The sequence below is a fragment of the Melitaea cinxia genome, chromosome 29 (genome assembly GCF_905220565.1).
Source record: "Melitaea cinxia chromosome 29, ilMelCinx1.1, whole genome shotgun sequence".
NCBI classification, from domain to species: Eukaryota; Metazoa; Arthropoda; class Insecta; order Lepidoptera; family Nymphalidae; genus Melitaea; species Melitaea cinxia.
In genome coordinates, this window is record NC_059422.1 from 413,599 (window position 1) to 432,289 (window position 18,691).

At 37.5% G+C, this 18,691-nt stretch overlaps 1 protein-coding gene across 1 annotated transcript in view; it reads left to right on the forward strand.

Annotated features, from left to right (window-relative positions):
• LOC123667907 (pyruvate dehydrogenase (acetyl-transferring) kinase, mitochondrial) overlaps positions 1–17,927 on the forward strand; it is a 60,775-nt gene extending 42,848 nt beyond the window's left edge. Inside the window, exons 2-9 of the mRNA XM_045601739.1 lie at positions 1,538–1,595; positions 7,930–8,079; positions 8,837–9,021; positions 13,056–13,263; positions 13,866–14,025; positions 14,653–14,767; positions 15,420–15,529; positions 16,373–17,927. Of these exons, the coding sequence (XP_045457695.1) occupies positions 1,538–1,595; positions 7,930–8,079; positions 8,837–9,021; positions 13,056–13,263; positions 13,866–14,025; positions 14,653–14,767; positions 15,420–15,529; positions 16,373–16,516 (1,130 nt within the window). The 3' untranslated portion in view covers positions 16,517–17,927. The remainder of the gene's footprint in view (positions 1–1,537; positions 1,596–7,929; positions 8,080–8,836; positions 9,022–13,055; positions 13,264–13,865; positions 14,026–14,652; positions 14,768–15,419; positions 15,530–16,372) is intronic.
• The last annotated feature ends 764 nt before the right edge of the window (positions 17,928–18,691 follow it).

An 18,691-nucleotide genomic window follows, 5' to 3' on the forward strand; every position in this document is an offset into this window, starting at 1 on the left:
CGTGGCGGATTAAGCTCTGATCCTTCTCCTATATGCGGAAAGAGACTTATGCCTGTCCTGAGAATTATGACTTATGCATGAGCTGTGGGATATTACAGGCTGAAGCGTAGCGCCTAGCCAGTAGCGTGCATAAAGTTTTTAAACAGGGTAGGCAGTAAAAAAAAATTTGAACAGCCACACTGCACTTTCTCGCAATATTTTTTATAATTTATTTTAATTTTATTAGGAATAGAGGCTTTTAGATGCATTGATGCATGATGCATTTATACTAATAATGCAGGCATACAAATACACGTACAGCAATCATAGGCTATGGTCGTCACTGCGATTTTTGAAGGTTCCCCTCGATTTCTCGGGGATGCCATCATCAGATCCTGGTTTCCTTATCATGGTACCAACGTTGGGATATCTCCTTTCCAGCAAAATAATAATAATTACAAAACAATATTACCCGCGAACACATAGAAAATATATATATATATATATATATATATTTACGTTCGAATTGAGAAACCTTCTCCTTTTTTGAAGTCAGTAAAAAATAATAAATGACAATCAGTCGGATTCATACCTTTTACGTAATGGATCGTCAGCATAAAGGTTACGCCTTATTGTGACGTAACTAACAAACACACGCGATTTGACGCTATCGATTTCCGAACAGACTATCTTTGGGGTCGTCTATTAATGACGTTATGTTATTAGCAACATTTTAGCCCTCTACCCCCCTTGGATATCTTGGAAGGTTTTAGACTACCGCCCTCCCTCATACCATATTTATTTGTTTTGAAATAAATTAAGTGATTAATTATTAAAAATAAATTAATCTTGTGATATTTCGTGATTTTTTCCAGCCGCCCCCCTCGCCTTTCGAGTCTCACGTGATTAATGGAATACCCCTTTTTTTACGTGGGGAAAATCCTTAATGGATACCCTCCAGCGCGGGGGCGTCAGAGGGTTATCTTAGACTCCTACTGACTAAAAAACCACCACGCGTGAGCAGTCGTCCGCCTGGGTGGGGCGAGATGGGGTCGCGCTAGCATTCGCCACCTCGCCCCGTAACGGAATACCCCTATCCCAGTTAGTCGTAAACAGTATTCTTTAATAATATTTGTGATCTACAGAGAAGAATTGGCAAGAAATTCCGCAATCACTCTTTAAGAACACCGTCAATCATCATTGTTACTATAATCTTAAAACGAATAATTGGCTTATGTATTATATACTTTAAAAAAAATATGCGTGTGTACTTATGTACGCACGTTAAAAGTTTATACTTCATTGGTTAGCTAACTTCACGTTGCTAATTTCTTCGTCGTTGACTTCAGCTAACTTCGGGGTGTCGGTTTTTTGTGATGGCGTGCGCGCGCATCGTAAAAATTTACTGTCATCATTTTTCCCTTTCGCGCCAAAAGATGTATAACTTCAATAAAATCTTGAGACATAAACTACATATTTATGATGCATAAAATGATTTGGACATAGTATAAAATGGCTTTTCTAACCTAACCTAACCATAAATTTCGTTTTTTTGCAGGGTTGAACGCGTGCGAGAGGAAATCCTACCTGTTCCTGAGGAAGGAGCTACCTGTTCGGTTAGTTAACAACTTATGTTTGACCTATTTCATAGTTGTAGCTGGACCTCCCACTCCGTTAGGGCTTGCCTTCATCTCGACGATGTTCGATTGATGTGGGATTGGGTCGGCAACGCGCTTGCAATGCTTCTGGTGTTGCATGTGTCTATAAGTTACGGTAATCGCTTACCAGGCTTATCAGGTGAGCCGTACGCTTGTTTGCCGACCTAGTGACATTAAAAAAAAAAAAAAAAAACTAAGAGATATCCCATAAGATGAACTTCAACCCAGAGCCTTGAAGCTGGTGAATGCCTGACAAGAGCGTCACGAAAAGTGTGACTGGGCGAAGCGAACGGAAGTTGAGAAGGAGATGTAAGTTAGTGAAGATAGAAAGAGAGAGGGTAACGTTTCGAGTTTTACTTCAGTCGTGTGGTCTTAAGCAAACTCGTTTTTTTAATTCAAAGTTCATTATACACGCTCGACGTGGGGAGTAAGCTGGTGAATGCGTGACGAGAGCGTTACGAAAAGTGTGATCGGACGAGGCGAACGGATGTTAATAGGGAGATATAAGTTAGATGGAGCTTAAGAAGTTTCCATGTTCCTTCATGACTGGTTGGTTTTTAGTATCCGCCCTCCTCCGTCAGTGACATTGTAAACGCCATTAGGGAAACATTAAAATAACTTAAGAAAAAAAATGGTATTTTACATAACTTGCTGCTGTTCTAATATAGTCATAGTGTGATGTTTTAAAGTCTGTTAACATTTTAACGAGAAAAGATTTGAAAACATTTTTGAATATTACATGAAAAATTGACCGCTCCAGCGGGGATCGAACCCGCGTCTCCGACTGACCGTGTCGGCGCTATGGAACGATCTACCCGCTAGATCGAAAATTTTGATATGATGATTTTTATATTCGGTCTAAGCGACCGTGGCACCTTCTATATAATTTTACTTTTTGATATTATTTTTTTTACTTTTTACGTCATAGTTTATTTTTCAACTACCACGTAATCTCATATCAACTCCCGATCGACGCCGGGTATCATAGCTAGTATGAAATAAATCAGTAAATATGTGTTTGTAATGACGTATAAATGTATGTGTGTGTTGTGTTTATGGTTATATTTTTATAGCTTGTATATTTATTATAACTTGTTTTCTTCTTTTGCCTTTTTATATTAACTAGTTTTAACCCAGTGGATTATTAAGGTTCTGTTGTCAAAGGCAAATAATAAACAAAAGGGTATATATGCGTGTGTGTGTGTGTGTGTGTGTGTGTCAAATATATGGTAGTGTGTAATGTTTTTTAAAGCATAATTAAAAAAATGTTAGCATTTTGCACGCCTCTATATAAACTATAAGTGTGCGAAATTTCATACTCCTCTGTCCGCGCAATTTTCGTGAAAAGGGGTACAAAGTTTTTGCTTCACTTATTATTTAGCTGCAATCTGCGACAGAAGATCTGCGACAGAAGGTCACAGATAAATAATACTGCTCTCAAGAGCAGAGTTCGGTTCCTGTGGTGAGTAAGATGGCCAAAGATCTTGGGAAGGATCGAGTAGCAGGCGTGTACGGTAACCCACGTATCATCATGTGGACCAGTAGCTTATAAAAACTTATGTTAAAAATTTAAAATAAATAATCAAAATAAATAACTCAGTAAATAATGTATTAATCGTTATCTGGAATAAATATTTCCTTTCCGATAACCTCAGCTGTTCCTAATAAGATTAACACGTACTTCAAGAGTTATATCGCGTATGTGACCTTGTACATGTTATTTACAAGACCGAGTTATTATAACGATCGTGTTTCAATGGAAAACCAGTCATGCGAAATTTTGATCACGTTGAACCCCTGCCTCCCACTTTGTGACGCTGTCACACTTGCATAACGCTTCAGCCTGTGATATCCCACTGCTGGGCATAGGCCTCTTTCCCTATGTAGGAGAAGAATCAGATGTTCATCCACAACGCTGCTCCAATGCAGGTTGGTGGATATATTTCCTACTATGGGTAACGATCGCTAACAGGTGTACATGATAACAACCGGGACCGACGGCTGAACGTGCTTTCCGAGGCACCGTGGAAAAACCCACAAGGACTGCACAAACACCCAGACCACGGCAAACATTTGTATGGCCAATACAAATGTTTGTCATGTATGGGAATCGAACCCCAAAACGGTAGTGCCGAAATTCAGCGTTTTTTTAACTGTCAATTAATATTTTCAATTAGCTGACAAGGCATATCGCTATATTTTTTTTCATGGATAAATTAAATTTTCTTTATATTTTTTTCATTTTTAGGGTTCCGTAACTAATAAAGAAAACAAAACGGAACCCTTATGAGATCACTTTGTTGTCCGTCTGTAATTCATATTTAATACTCCGGCTTACTTTCCCTTGGAGCTGTGAAAAAATCAAACTTCTAAGGCAACGCAATCATAAGATACGGCCGTTTGTGTTACAAATCGACACTCGCAAGGGAATCAAAACCTACAGGGTCCCGTGAACTCAGAATCTTGAAATTTAGTATGAAGCAACGTCTTATAGCACAGATAAAAGAAAAATTGCGAAAAGCATACGTCCTTAGTTACATCAAATAATAATAAAATATTTTTAACCGACTTCAAAAAAAGGAGGTTACTCTATTCGACCGTATATATATATTTTTATGTATGATATTTTTTTTATTTATCAACCGATTTTGATAATTCTTTTTTTTGTTGGAAAGGAGATATCCCTAGTTTGGTACCATGATAAGGAAACCAGGATCTGATGATGGGATCCCTGAGAAATCGAGGGAAACTCTCGAAAATCCGCATAACTTTTTACTGGGTGTACCGATTTTGATGATTTTTAATTTAATCGAAAGCCGATGTTTATCATGTGGTCATCACATTTAAATTTCATCGAGATCTGGTTACAAATTTGAAGTAATCTTTGATAATGCGTAGTTACTTGACTATTTTTTCGTCTACCTACGTTGTATTACTTGTCGATATAATTGAAATCGGTTTTTCTTCGTTTGCCTGCAAACACAATTATTAATAATTTTGTTTGTACGGAACCCTTGGCGTGCGAGGCCGACTCGCACTTGGCCGGTTTTTATTTATATTGTTTGTAGAACATACAGGACATAATTTAGTGTTAATGACACAACGTCATTTTACAAAAGAACGTAGAGCGTAGGGTGCGTTGATCCAAGGGTTTCATCATTAAAATTGAAGTATCAGATAATTATCATCTGAAAAGTTTATCGACCTTTGATTGATGTGGATTTATAATATAAGGCAAATAAACAGAGGCGATGACGTCACTTGTATGTAGATAAAGTTATCTCGTGTACGTAGAGTTATATGCGTAGGTATAGATTTTTTGGTGTGTAATTTTATATAATTACTAGTTGACCCAGCGAACGTTTTTTGCCATAAATGTTATTAACCCCCTAAATCCCCCCCTCCTTATAACTTAGGGATATGAAAAATAAATGTTGGCCAATTCTCAGACCTACCCGATGTGCACACAAAATTTCATAAAAATCTGTCCAGTCGTTTCGAAGGAGTATCGGAACTAACATTGTGACACGGGAATTTTATATAAGATATACTTATACTCGTATAAGATTTATTAATAATAATGTACTTCTAAATATATTTGTGTATAAAACGGGGTATTTATTATATTTATTATTCTTATTTTGAGCTATCAACATTTCAGAAGTGTTGCAAGTGTCATGTTTTAGGTGCATTTATACCCCTATCCACCCAGGTGCACAGTAACATACAAACAGAAATGTCACCTTGAATTTATATCTCAAATATATATCATATCACAGAATCAAATCAAAATAATATCTTAATGCGAATTATGAGCATTTTGTAATCGTTACTTTCCAAATGAAAATTATTTCACATTTTATCTGTATATTAATTAGTATATAAATTACTACGTAAAACGTAATACGTGAAGCAAAAACTTTGTACCCCTTTTTTACGAAAATTGATAGGACGGAGGTGTGTGAAATTTTGCATACTTATTGATTTAATAGAGAACGACTGCAAAATGCTTATACTTTTTAAAAATTATGCATAAAAATAAATTAAATCAATAAAAAAAACATTACACACACACACACACGCACGCATGCACGCTCGCACGACACATACATATATACTCTTTTGTTTAATATTCAAGTTTCAAATTTATAATTTAAATTAATTATGGTCGAATTTCGACCCACTGGGCGACCACCAGTTTGCTTGATTACTTCAGTTAAAGTGAAGCCACCATCGATTCGGAATATTGATTATGCAGAGAAGAAACGGCAAGAAACTCCGCATTTACTCTTTAAAATAAAACTGTCAATTGTTATAGTCGTAAATTATGTTGTACACGAAACCGCACCACAAGTTGTCATCACTCAGATGTCATTCAATAGCGGACAACCGCTGATAACCGGCCAGTAATATAATACGATCGCGGCTTGTTGACCTAGCTACATAATATCGTTCGTAACTAATGTGTATATAAATTATATAACAACTGGGAACGCTTGTCGGAAACGTTAAAATTACGTTGGAGAACTCTCTCATAGAAGAACGTTAACTGAGGTAGGGCACAGCAGGAATTTCCTGCTTAAAATATGGAGCAGCCCGACTGGGGTAGTACCTCGACCTTACAGAAGATCACACCAAAATAATACTGTTTTCAAGCAGTATTGTGTTCCTGTTGGTGAGTAAGGTGACCGAGCTCCTGGGGGGATTGGGGATTGGGTCGGCAACGCGCTTGCGATGCTTCTGGTGTTGCAGGCGTCTATAAGCTACGGTAATCGCTTACCATCAGGTGAGCCGTACGCTTGTTTGCCGACCTAGTGACATAAAAAAAACATTCATTAAATGTTGCTGAGATATGATTAAAAAGAGGGATACGATAGATTGCAAAGAGCAACATTTGATTACGCTTCAGCCTGTAATATCCCACTGCTGGGCATAGGCGTCGTGGTCTGGGTGTTTGTGCAGTCCTTGTATATCTCCACACCGTGCCTCGGAGAGCACGTTAAGCCGTCGGTTCCGGTTATCACGTACATCTGATAGCGATCGTTACTCATAGTAGGAATATATCCGCTAACCCGCATCCGCATATTATAAATGCGAAAGTAACTTGATTTTAATAAAATTTGGTACACAGATAGTCTAGAGCCTGAGAAAGGACATTGGCTAATTTTTAATGCGAAAAAGGGGGTAAGGGATTGAAAGATGGGGATGAAAAGTTACCTGGAAGTATCGTCATTTTTAGAGCTGGAAACTTGAAACTTATTTTTTAGGCTGTTGATTCTCTATAAATAAATATGAAATTCAAAGTTTGTAAAAGTTCTACCTTCAAGGGTGTAAAATAACAATAGGATAATAACTACCGGTGCATTGATATATTTGTCTGATCAATACCCCAGATTGATGAGAAGATTGGTGCGATCTGGTAACTAGGACTTACCGAATTATTTTTTAGCTTTACTACACTACATCATTTTTATTGTAATAAAACCATTTAACATAATAATTGTGTTTGCAGGCAAACGAAAAAAACCGACTTCAATTATATCGACAAGTAATACAACGTAGGTAGACGAAAAAAGAGTCAAGTAAATACGCATTATCAAAGATTACTCCAAAAGTTGTAATCAGATCTCAATGAAATTTAAATGTGACCACATGATAAACATCAGCTTTCGATTAAATAAAAACCCAGTAAAAAGTTATGCGGATTTTCGAGAGTTTCCCTCGATATCTCAGGGATCCCATCATCAGATCTTAGTTTCCTTATCATGGTACCAAACTAGAGATATCTCCTTTCCAACAAAAAAAGAATTATCAAAATCGGTACATCCAGTAAAGAGTTATGCGCTATAATACAACGTAGGTCGACGAAAAATGCGTCAAGTAAAAACGCATTATTAGATATAACTCGAAAAGTAGTTGTTAGATCTCAAATAAATTTAAATGGGACCAAATGACACACACCACCTTTCGATTAAAAAAAAAATGTCGAAATCGGTCCACCCAGTCAAAAGTTCTGAAGTAACATACATAAAAAAAAATACATTCGAATTGAGAACCTCATCCTTCCGTCCTGTCAGATTTTGCTCAAACGTAAATGGGACCACACAAACAAGGTTTTTGTCGTGTGGTCCCATTTATCCGTCTAATAAAAAAAAAGAATCAAAAATCAAAAAAATTAATACACCCAGTAAAAAGTTATACGGTAACACCTCTTCGAACCTCTTCGTACCTCTTCGTTTTTTATTTTTAAGTCGGCTAAAAACTGACCACGAATATCTTTGGTTTCTTCCAGGTTAGCAAACATAATGAAGGAGATAGCCTTACTACCGGAGAATCTCCTCCGCATGCCATCGGTTGGCCTCGTGAACCAGTGGTACGAGCGTTCCTTCGAGGAGATCATCGAGTTTGAAAAGAAGGAACCCGACCCCCCCACATTGACACAGTAAGTTGCCTTATTCGTTTATTTTTATGCTAGGTATTGTGGTGCCAAACATTCGTACAGTTTGATGGTAAGCGGTTACCGTCGTTAGTGCCTGTAACATCATGAGCAGAACAAGTGTATTGCCGAACCTACCCATGTGAACACAGCTCATCATTACGGGAATTGGTTACCTCACATCATTTCAGCCTATTGCAATCCACTGCTGGACATAGGCCTCCACAAGTTCGCGCCAGAAATGCGCGAACTCATGTCTGTTGCCCATAGTCACCACGCTGGGCAGGCGGGTTGGTGACCGCGGGGCTGGCTTTGTCGCACCGAAGACGCTGCTGCGCGTCTTCGGTCTGTGTCTTTCAAAGCCAGCGGTTAAATAACATTCAATTACTTATATTGCTTTGCTAACAAAATAACATTCAATTACTTACATTTAAAGATAATATTCTGAAGAAAAAAAACGAGTGTGCTGTACATCACACGAATGAAGTTAAAGTTCTTTAGCGCAATCCAACTTATATCTTCCACTCAATTTCCGTTTGATTCGCCCGATCACACTACGTAACGCTTCCGTCACTCATTTACCAGCTTACTGCCCAAGTCGAGAGTGCGTAAAGAATACTTCAAAAAAAAAATCACGTTATTAATAGAAGTCCACTAAGGATATTGATTAACCTATCTCATTTACCTCCCCCCCCCCTCCCCCCGAATTCAACTGCACTAGTCATTATTACTATATTTTCAAAGCAATTTCTCTCTCTGTCAGGTTTTGCGAGCGTCTAGTCCACATCCGCAACCGGCACGCGGACGTGGTTCAAACCATGGCCCAGGGGGTGTTGGAGCTGAAGGAGTATCACGAGGTGGAGCCGGGCATCGAGAACTCGATACAGTACTTCCTCGACCGGTTCTACATGAGCCGGATATCGATCCGGATGTTGATTAATCAGCACAGTGAGTTATTGCGGCTTACGAGCTCGTATTATTTATTTTGGCCTATTATTAATGTTGTTTTTGTCTGTGATTTTCTTTCATGAAATATATAAATAAGGCCATTTTATATCACAACTATCGAATAACATAACATAACAATACAGATTGATTCTAACAAAGTATCATTAGGTACAAATGGCGGCCTTGTCGCTGAAAAGCGATCTCTTTCAGATAACCCAGGGGCAAAGGAGATGGTATTGTGTCGGTGTAGGTGTACAAATTGAGACAAACGTGTGAATATATTAATCTAATAGATATAGTGGTTACTTATTGATATCACAATAATTGTTTCTTCAGATTCTGTGGTGCCGAAATGTGAATAAATTAAATAATAAATAAATAAATAAATATCTTATAACATACACACACGGTCGTCTGTTCCTATGTTAAGCAACTTAATACTTGTGTTATAGGTAACAGCTGACTTTTATAACTATATATATATATATATATATATATATATATATATATATTTATAAATATAAATAGAAATAATACATATGTAATATAAATACAAATATTACACCCAGACTCAGGAGGAAATCGAACCCGCAACCCGCGGCACAGAAAGCAGGGTCACTACAAACTGCGCCAACGGGCTAGTCAAAAATCAATTAATCTTATTATTTTTATTGTGTAAATATTTTATCGGTATGTATTGCTTTTGTTGTTACATGCCGCTTATAATTTTACTAGCTGTGCCATGCGGTTTCACACGGGTTAAATTGAAGAAAAAAAATAGCCTATAGGCTATAGCCTTCCTCGGTAAATGGGCTATCAAAGACAAAAAATAGAAAACCAAACAAATATACTTGTCAGCTTTATAATATATAGAGGTTACTCAATTAGACCGTATGTATATATGTTCGGGGATAACTCCGTCGTTTATGAATCGATTTTGATAATTCTTTTTTTGTTGGAAAGGAGATATCCCTAGTTTGGTACCATGATAAGGAAACTAAGATCTGATGATGGGATCCCAGAGAAATCGAGGGAAACTTGTAAATCCGCATAACTTTTTACTGGGTGTACCGATTTTAATGATTTTTACTTTAATCGAAAGCCGATGTGTTTATCATGTGGACACATTTAAATTTCATCGAGATCGGATTACAACTTTTGGAGTAATCATTGATAATGCGTATTTACTTGCTATTTTTTCGTCTACCTACGTTATATTACTTGTCGATATAATTGAAGTTTTTTTAAACATTTTTGAATATCATATCAAAAATTGACCGCTCCAGCGGGATTCGAACCCGCGTCTCCGACTGACCGTGTCGGCGCTCTAGCCAATTAAGCTATGGAACGATGCACCCGCTAGAGCGAAACTTTTGATATGATGATTTTTTATTTTCGGTTTAAGCGAACCGTGGCGCCGTCTATAGTGAGTTCTTTACAGAGACCCAGAGACCCGTAACTATTCATTCCATAGCTTAATTGGCTAGAGCGCCGACACGGTCAGTCGGAGACGCGGGTTCGAATCCCGCTGAAGCGGTCAATTTTTGATATGATATTCAAAAATGTTTAGAATTCCTAATGTGTGGGTACACAAAAATAAAAATCGTACATATTGAAGTTTTTTTTTTTTCGTTTGCCTGGAAACACAATTATGTTAGTTTAAATTGTCAATAAAGTAATTTTTTTATACATCAAATAAATATTAAATTGTACGATAAAATTGTGTTTATGTAACTTTTATCGTCAAGTTAACAACATAATAAAACTCGCGAACTTTTGACCGACGGTATAACGAAACATTGTTTTGATTTTTTATAACAATATATATATATAATATTTATTATTTTTACAACCTACGCTTTGGTGTAGTCATGCGAGTTAGAAATATTTGTATTTATATTTCTTTCTGTTTTTGATGTCTATCCTTGTGGGTCTCCCCACAATACCTCGGAGACCACGTTAAGCATTCGGTCCCGGTTGTTATCATAAATACCTGATATCGATCGTTATCCATAGTAGGAGACGTAGCCGCCAATCCGTCTCCTACATAAAGAAAGAGGCCTATGTCCAGCAATGGGATGTTAAGGGGCTGAATGCGATATATTGCTTAATATTTTTTTTTATAATATACTAAAAGGCTCGGCCAATTTGTTACAGTCAATTTTTTTGTGAACATTAACAAACTTTGTTCTGACAAAAACATACACAAAAAATATCCAATCTTGGCTCAATTATGCAAGAACATACATTCCGGTTAGTCTTAATTCTCCAAATATTTACCCTATGGAAAAAAAATTCATATAACATGGACAAATGCAGAATAAAAAATCTCATCGGAGTTATAAAAATCTATCAGATCTCATACTCTCATAACCCTGTGTGAGAATTTGGTCTGCATTGGTCCATGTTTTATGAGATTTTTTCCATTGGGTATAACATGTGACCCAAAAGTAAAATCAAAATCAAAATCAAAAATAGCTTTATTCAAATAGGCTCCAAGAGCACTTTCGAATCGTCATTTTACAAATTAAAATTTTAGGAATTAATTTTTATTTTTGTAAAAGTGAACCTACCAAGTAGAAGGGATTCCACCCCGTGTGCGAAAGGTGATGAATGCTAGAAAGAACAAGTATGCGGAATGAAAGTGCGAGAGGAATACAAGCGAGAACTGGAATGAAAGAGTATTAGCTGAAACCAATCTCCTTCCCAAACTCGTGTGTCGGAGGAATAGTATAAAAAAAATATGTAAAAGTTTGTGAGAATGGATATATGAATGTTTGTAATATCACGCAGTAAATAGTAAGGTAATAGACCGATTTATTGAAAAATAGCTGGAGATCTGGAATAGCACATGGGCTACTTTTTATCGAGTCCTTCCTACGAGATTAGAAATTACGCGGGCTAAACCGCATGGTACGGCTAGTTATTTATATAGATAAATACGTTCAGAATAGCGCAGGTAAAATCGCAGGATTGAACTAGTAATTGTCATAATACAAATAAACTGGTGGTCGCCTACTGGTCGAAATTCGACCATAATTAATTTAAATTATAAGTCTGAACATTATTAAGATTCTGTTGTCAAAGACTACACTTCTATAATAATAAACAAAAGAGCGTATATATGCGTGTGTGTCAAATACAAGACAGTGTGTGTAATGTTTTTTTTTAAATTAATTTAATGGATTTTTAATGCATAATTAAAAAAAATATTAGCATTCTGCACTCCATCTCTATATAAAGTATAAGTGTGCGAAATTTCACACTCCTCCGTCCGCGCAATTTTCGTAAAAAGGGTACAAAGTTTTTGTTTTACGTATTAATATATAGATAATACAAATGTTATCATACGTTTGATACTACGTACTAGAAGTTATGTAAATTTTATTGTTATTGTGTATCGAGTGCTCATTATTATATAAATGAGGTTACGCGTTGGCAGCATTATCAATGATATCAAAACGAAATAAACGATCAAAAATTCAAAGGACTCCAGTTAGCTGAAATTTAGTGTCGACGGTCTAGAAAGATCACTTCCACTTCAGCGTGATCCTATCTTTGAGAGAGATCCAAGTATATCCCGTTCCATTGCACGTTGTGCTCCATAAAACACGTAGACTAGTCCCTTTGTCGGTGTCCTTAATTCGGCCCCGTATAGCAAACAGGCAGGATGCGTCGCTCGAAGACTTCAGTCTTCAAATAATTATTACGGCAAACATACGCAGAAATTTATTTTGAGTCCGATCAAGAATCAAACCTCTTGAGCAGTGAATTTCAAACTATTTGACCAAGAGACCCCTTTTCCAAAATGAGCTGATACATAAGACCCCCATCGCCACATTACTTTAAAAATCCTGTCTTAATTTTTTTTCTATTGATACAAAGTACTTTAAAAAATTCCGCTTTCGGCCTCATTTGGTATCCACTGCCGTCCTTGCACTAGAGCATCGTCTAATGCCTGCCATTTATTAGACACCCGCAGTTTTGCAGTATCGGACAAAGTTACAAAACTAAATTTCTATTCCCTATTTCAGCGTTACTATTCGGCGAGCAGCTTGGAGGTAGGCAGGCCTCTGTTAATGGCATGGGAAATGGAGGGAGACACATCGGTTCCATAGACCCCGCTTGTGATGTGGTCGCAGTTGTGAAAGACGCGTACGAGAACGCGAGGTTCCTCTGCGATAGATATTATCTGGCGTCTCCGGAACTTGAAATGCTTCAGAACGGATGTGAGTTGATTTTGTTAACTTTAGGAATACTTAAGTAAGTGGTAACGTTATAGTACGTTTGAAGTCTTTCACTTTCACTTTTGGAAGTTTGAAATTGAACTTCAACTGATGACAGTGTACCAATCCTACTATAATATACAACAGAACACTTTTGAATCAAAATTTTTTAAACAAAAAATTACATTATCCTAAATTTTTAGCCTAAATTAGTGTGACTCAATTGGGTACTGTTATAAGAATTTATTACCAACGGGACAACTTACCGATTATCCGCAATAAACAGCATAATCGGCATATAATAATAATTCGATGGCACACAAGCGTACGATCCGCCTGATGGAAACCTGGTACCCTAGCCTATAGACGTTTATAAAACCAGGATCATCTCGAACGCATTGCTGTCCCTACCCACCTATCAAAACAGCTCATCCCGTGGATCTGGTCACCTTACTCACAACAGGAACACAACACTTGAAAGCAGTATTGTTTGACTATTATCTACTGTAAGTTTGAGGTTCCCCGATCGGGCTGCTCAAAATTTTGAGCCAAAGTTTTTCCTACCACACCCTACCTCAAATGTAGCCCTAATCTCTACTACCTCTACCCAGTGCCCAGCGACCGGCCGATGCCGATAGTGTACGTCCCATCACATCTCTATCATATGCTGTTCGAACTATTCAAGAACGCGATGCGTGCTGTTATGGAAAGCCACGAGAACTCGCCTCCCCCCATACAGGTCAACCTGGTGAGTGGGAGGGAGGATGTTTCGGTCAAGGTTAGTACTCGAAATATTCAAAACTACCCCCTACTTAAAGGATTATATCATGATGAAGAGTGTTTCAAGTTTTCGTGGTAATGATAAAATAACGCTTATACAAAGGAACAAATATTTCGTTATAATAGTGTGAAGTATGGATGATTATAAATGGAATTGTGTTTCTATTATTTTGTATTGACTTACTAGTTAATCTTAAAAGAAAAAACATGGTCTAAATAAAAAACTTTTATATAAATTTACTAGCAAACCCAGCAAACGTTGCTTGGCAATATATATTATTAACTCCCTTAATCCCCCCCGCTTGTAAACTTAGGCGTATGAAAAATAGATGTTGGCCGATCCTCAGACCAACCCGATATGCACACGAAATTTCATAAAAATCGGTCCAGCCGTTTCGGACGAGTTTGTTGGCAACAAACACCGCTACACCAGATTTTTGTATATTAGATGTAGCTAAGTTGTAATCTATTATGCTTTTATTCAAAATCATCTTTTTAAAAGTAATCTTCAAAAGCACTTTTAAATTTAATTTTACGAATTATAAGTAATTTTGATTAAAAATTTGTTTGCAATCTTACTATGTTCTGATTCCGTCTTTGTTTAAAACCTTAATTACCTTTCCAGATGTCAGACAAAGGCGGTGGTATACCGAGGAGTGTCTCCGACCTTCTGTTCAAGTACATGTACAGTACAGCGCCACAACCTTCAAAGTCTGATTCGCACACTGTTCCATTAGCTGGTGAGTCTTTTTCACTTTTCATATGTAAGAGGGAGATGGGTATATTTAGAAAATACTGTTTGCAGAACTACCCTCATGAGATGTTTAGATAATTTTTCAGTTGAGTTTATGGTTCGGGACTGTTTCGCTGATACATGTCATATCTGATGTTTTATAGCTTACGACTTTTCAAAATTAGTCGAAATGAATTTTTATTTTCTAAGTTTTGTGTATTTATTAGAATAATAGTAATAGTAGTATAAAAATAGTAAGGACTAGAAGTTATTGTGTCTAAAAATAAACCATAAATGAGTATTAATTTCTAAATGAGTACTTCACACAAAAATATTATAAATTTTGTTACTTATCAATTCATATATAAAATCACAGATCAAAAAGAATCAAATTTATGTTAATATGTATTGTTGGATATAGTACAATAAAAACATTTATTTATCTGTGCCCATCCACTCTAATTTATATTTTTATATATGGTATCATTCACTGTTCTCTTGTCATCGATGGCGACTAAAGATGTCTGTTAATTAATTGCTCTGCTCTGTTTTTGCTTTTGTAAAGTCCGCGTGTACAGAATAAAGTATAGAGAAGTTAGAATATAAACGCCTATTATTAACCCAAACCCAATATGTATGAACATTTTATTTTTTCTCAGGCTACGGCTACGGTCTACCCATATCTAGACTGTACGCCAGGTACTTCCACGGCGATCTAGTGCTCGTGTCGTGCGAGGGGTTCGGTACAGACGCCGTGATATACTTGAAGGTGAGATTTTAGGTTATCCGGCTTGACGGACCAGAATATTTTGTTAAATATTTTGTAACTACCGTCAAGTAATTTTTACTAAGACAAACTAGAAATCAAAACTGTTTTCAATTCGAAGCTTGGGTCAGTGATACCATACAGCTTAGTTAAATAAATGAATATCTATAACATATACATACGGTCGTCTGTTCCTAAAGTACGCTCCTAAAGATAACTGAGGTAGGGCACAGCAGGAACTTCCTGCTCAAAATACGGAGCAGCCCGACTGGGATAGTACCTCGACCTTACAGAAGATCACAGCTAAATAATACTGTTTTCAAGCAGTATTGTGTTCCTGTTGGTGAGTAAGGTGACCAGAGCTCCTGGGGGGATTGGGGATTTGGTCGCCAACGCCTTAGCGATGCTTCTGGTGTTGCAGGCGTCTATAAGCTACGGTAATCGCTTACCATCAGGTGAGACGTACGCTTGTTTGCCGACCTAGTGACATAAAAAAAAAATGAATTATTTGCTTATGTATATACTAAGCCACTAACGTTACTCTATATTTTTTCCCTTTTTTTCTTCTTTATCTGAATGTTTACTGGTAATCGATTTTGCACACCCACAAACGTCTGCTCTTGTACGTGCCTAAGGTTGGCTGATAGAGAATGCTTTTAGCATTAAGCCCGCCTTTTGTACAATTTATAATGTATTATGCAATAAAGTATTAATAAATAAATAATACGGTCGTCTGCTCCTAAAGTAAGCAACTTAATTCTCGTGCTATAGGAGCAGCCGACCGGTATAGCATCTCATATATATATATATATATGAGAGCCAACAGTAACCTCATGTCCGTCGCAGGCGCTCTCGAACGAGGCGAACGAGCTGCTGCCCATCTTCAACCGCACGTCGTCCTCGTTCTACCGAACGAGCAGCGGGCCCGGCGACTGGTCGGCGCCGCTGCCGCAGCCCTGCCGCCGCGACCGCCCGCCCCACGCCGTCTAGGCCTGTCTGGACTGGGCCTGTCTGGACTGGGCCTGGACTCCTGGCCATCGCCCTCGGTCCTCTCCTAGTGAAATGTGTGCTAAAGTGATACGAGCTGTCCCAAAACGGTCCTCTCCTAGTGAAATGTGTGCTAAAGTGATGTGAGCTGACTCAAAACTGTGCTACAGTGGCAACTCGTGCTTTCTACGTCTCGCAAGTAACTTCTGTGCGTGTGGGAGGGACCGGCCTGTCTCCTCCCCGCAGGCGACTGGACTACTGGCCATCTCTCTCGGTCCTCTCCTAGTGAAATGTGTGTTGAAATGATATGAGCTGTCCCAAAACTGCCTGCTACAGTGGCGAATCGTTCTTTCTACTTCTCGCAAGTAACTTCTGTGCGTGTGGGAGGGACCGGCCTGTCTCCCCGCAGGCGACTGGACTACTGGCCATCTCTCTCGGTCCTCTCCTAGTGAAATGTGTGCTAAAGTGATGTGAGCTGACTCAAAACAGCCTGCTACAGTGGCGACTCGAGCTTACTCCTTCTCGCAAGTAACTTCTGTGCGTATGGGAGGGACCGGCCTGTCTCCTTCCCGCAGGCGATTGGACTACTCGACATCTCTCGGTCGTGGCCTAGTGAAATGTGTGTTGAAGTGATGTGAGCTGTCTCAAAACTGCCTGCTACAGTGCCGACTCCTGCTTTCTACTTCTCGTAAATAACTTCTGTGCGTGTGGGAGGGAGACAACATGACTTAGTACTGGGCAGTGCTGCGCTAGTGATGCGTGAAGAAATTCTGACACATATTAGAGAGAGAGAATAGATCTTAGCGCTGTGCGATGATGGAATAAAAGTATCAGACACACAAGAACTGTCTCAGAGTTGGCAATGTAGAAGATTTGGTCGTCTCTGTCACTAGATAGTACAGTAGAATGGAATTAGATGGAGATACAGCCCGTGTTACAATAGCCCGTCCCTTTCTAACGAGGTGTGGTTACGTGTGACAGACAGAGACAAATGTATTAGTGTTAGTTTTGTCTGGTTAAGTGAATGTTAAGTGTAGTGACATATTTGTGTTGTATCCTTTAGAGGATGTCTAAATGAGAAATAACAATTAATTACAATTTTTTTTGTATATCTTATTGTGAAAGCAATAACGATAAAACAATCAATATATTAACAGAATTATATATTTTGTATAATCTATGTGAAATGTAACTAAGGAACAAGATTTCGTCACAAATGAATATAATTCAAAAAAAAAAAAAAAAAAAACTAGTAACTAAAACTTGAGGGTACCTAATTATTTCAAACAATGAACTTAAAATATAGTTTGAATGAATATCTCCTACATACGAAAGTACTGTATAGTTATGTATCAAGTATGTATGGCTGTATTTTAACAGAATTTCTACAAAAACATACACAAGAATTCTCAGCTTAAATAAAATAATCTTACCAAACACCGAACTGTCTTCCTGTTTAGTCGTTGAATCTTTTACAATCTGGTCGCTTATTTAAAATTCTATTTGGAACAATCTTTTAGCAGTTAAAGTAAAAGATGCAACTTCTTTTGGGTGTTGTGTGGTTCCTCACCGAGGGCCTTATCTGAGTTTTCATCACACAGGCATGTTGCCTCCGAGGTCATTTTATTTCACGCCCAATGAGCTAGCATCCTGTGAGTCAATACAATCATTTTCATAATAATTTAGTTCATCTACTTGACGATAGATGGCGCCTCTAGTTAAGAACGCTAAAAATGTGATCTGTATTGAGTTAAATGTTTGTTCAAAGGTCGTATATTTTATTTTTGCAATGGTCTTTTCGTAAAAATTCTATTAAAGTATATGTACGGACAGCACAATACAGTAAAATAATTGTATGTAAAAAGAAATGTGATTGAATTCAATTCGGCTCCTTTGATAGATGTCAAAGATGGCTGTTATGACTTGTAATGTTGTTTAAATTGTAATTATTTAATTATGAATGTGTGAGAGATATTTATTGCTTTTTTTTTTTTAGTTCGATGTTAACAGATAAAAAATATCATGATAATACAGATTATCATTTTAACTTGTAAATATGAAAGTATATTTTTTTGTGATTTTCTTATAATGTGATACTCAACGGCGATTGATATACGATGAGTCTAATAATCTTGTTAGGTTTTAGCATTAAGCATTTAACAGGTGCGGAAATCTGCT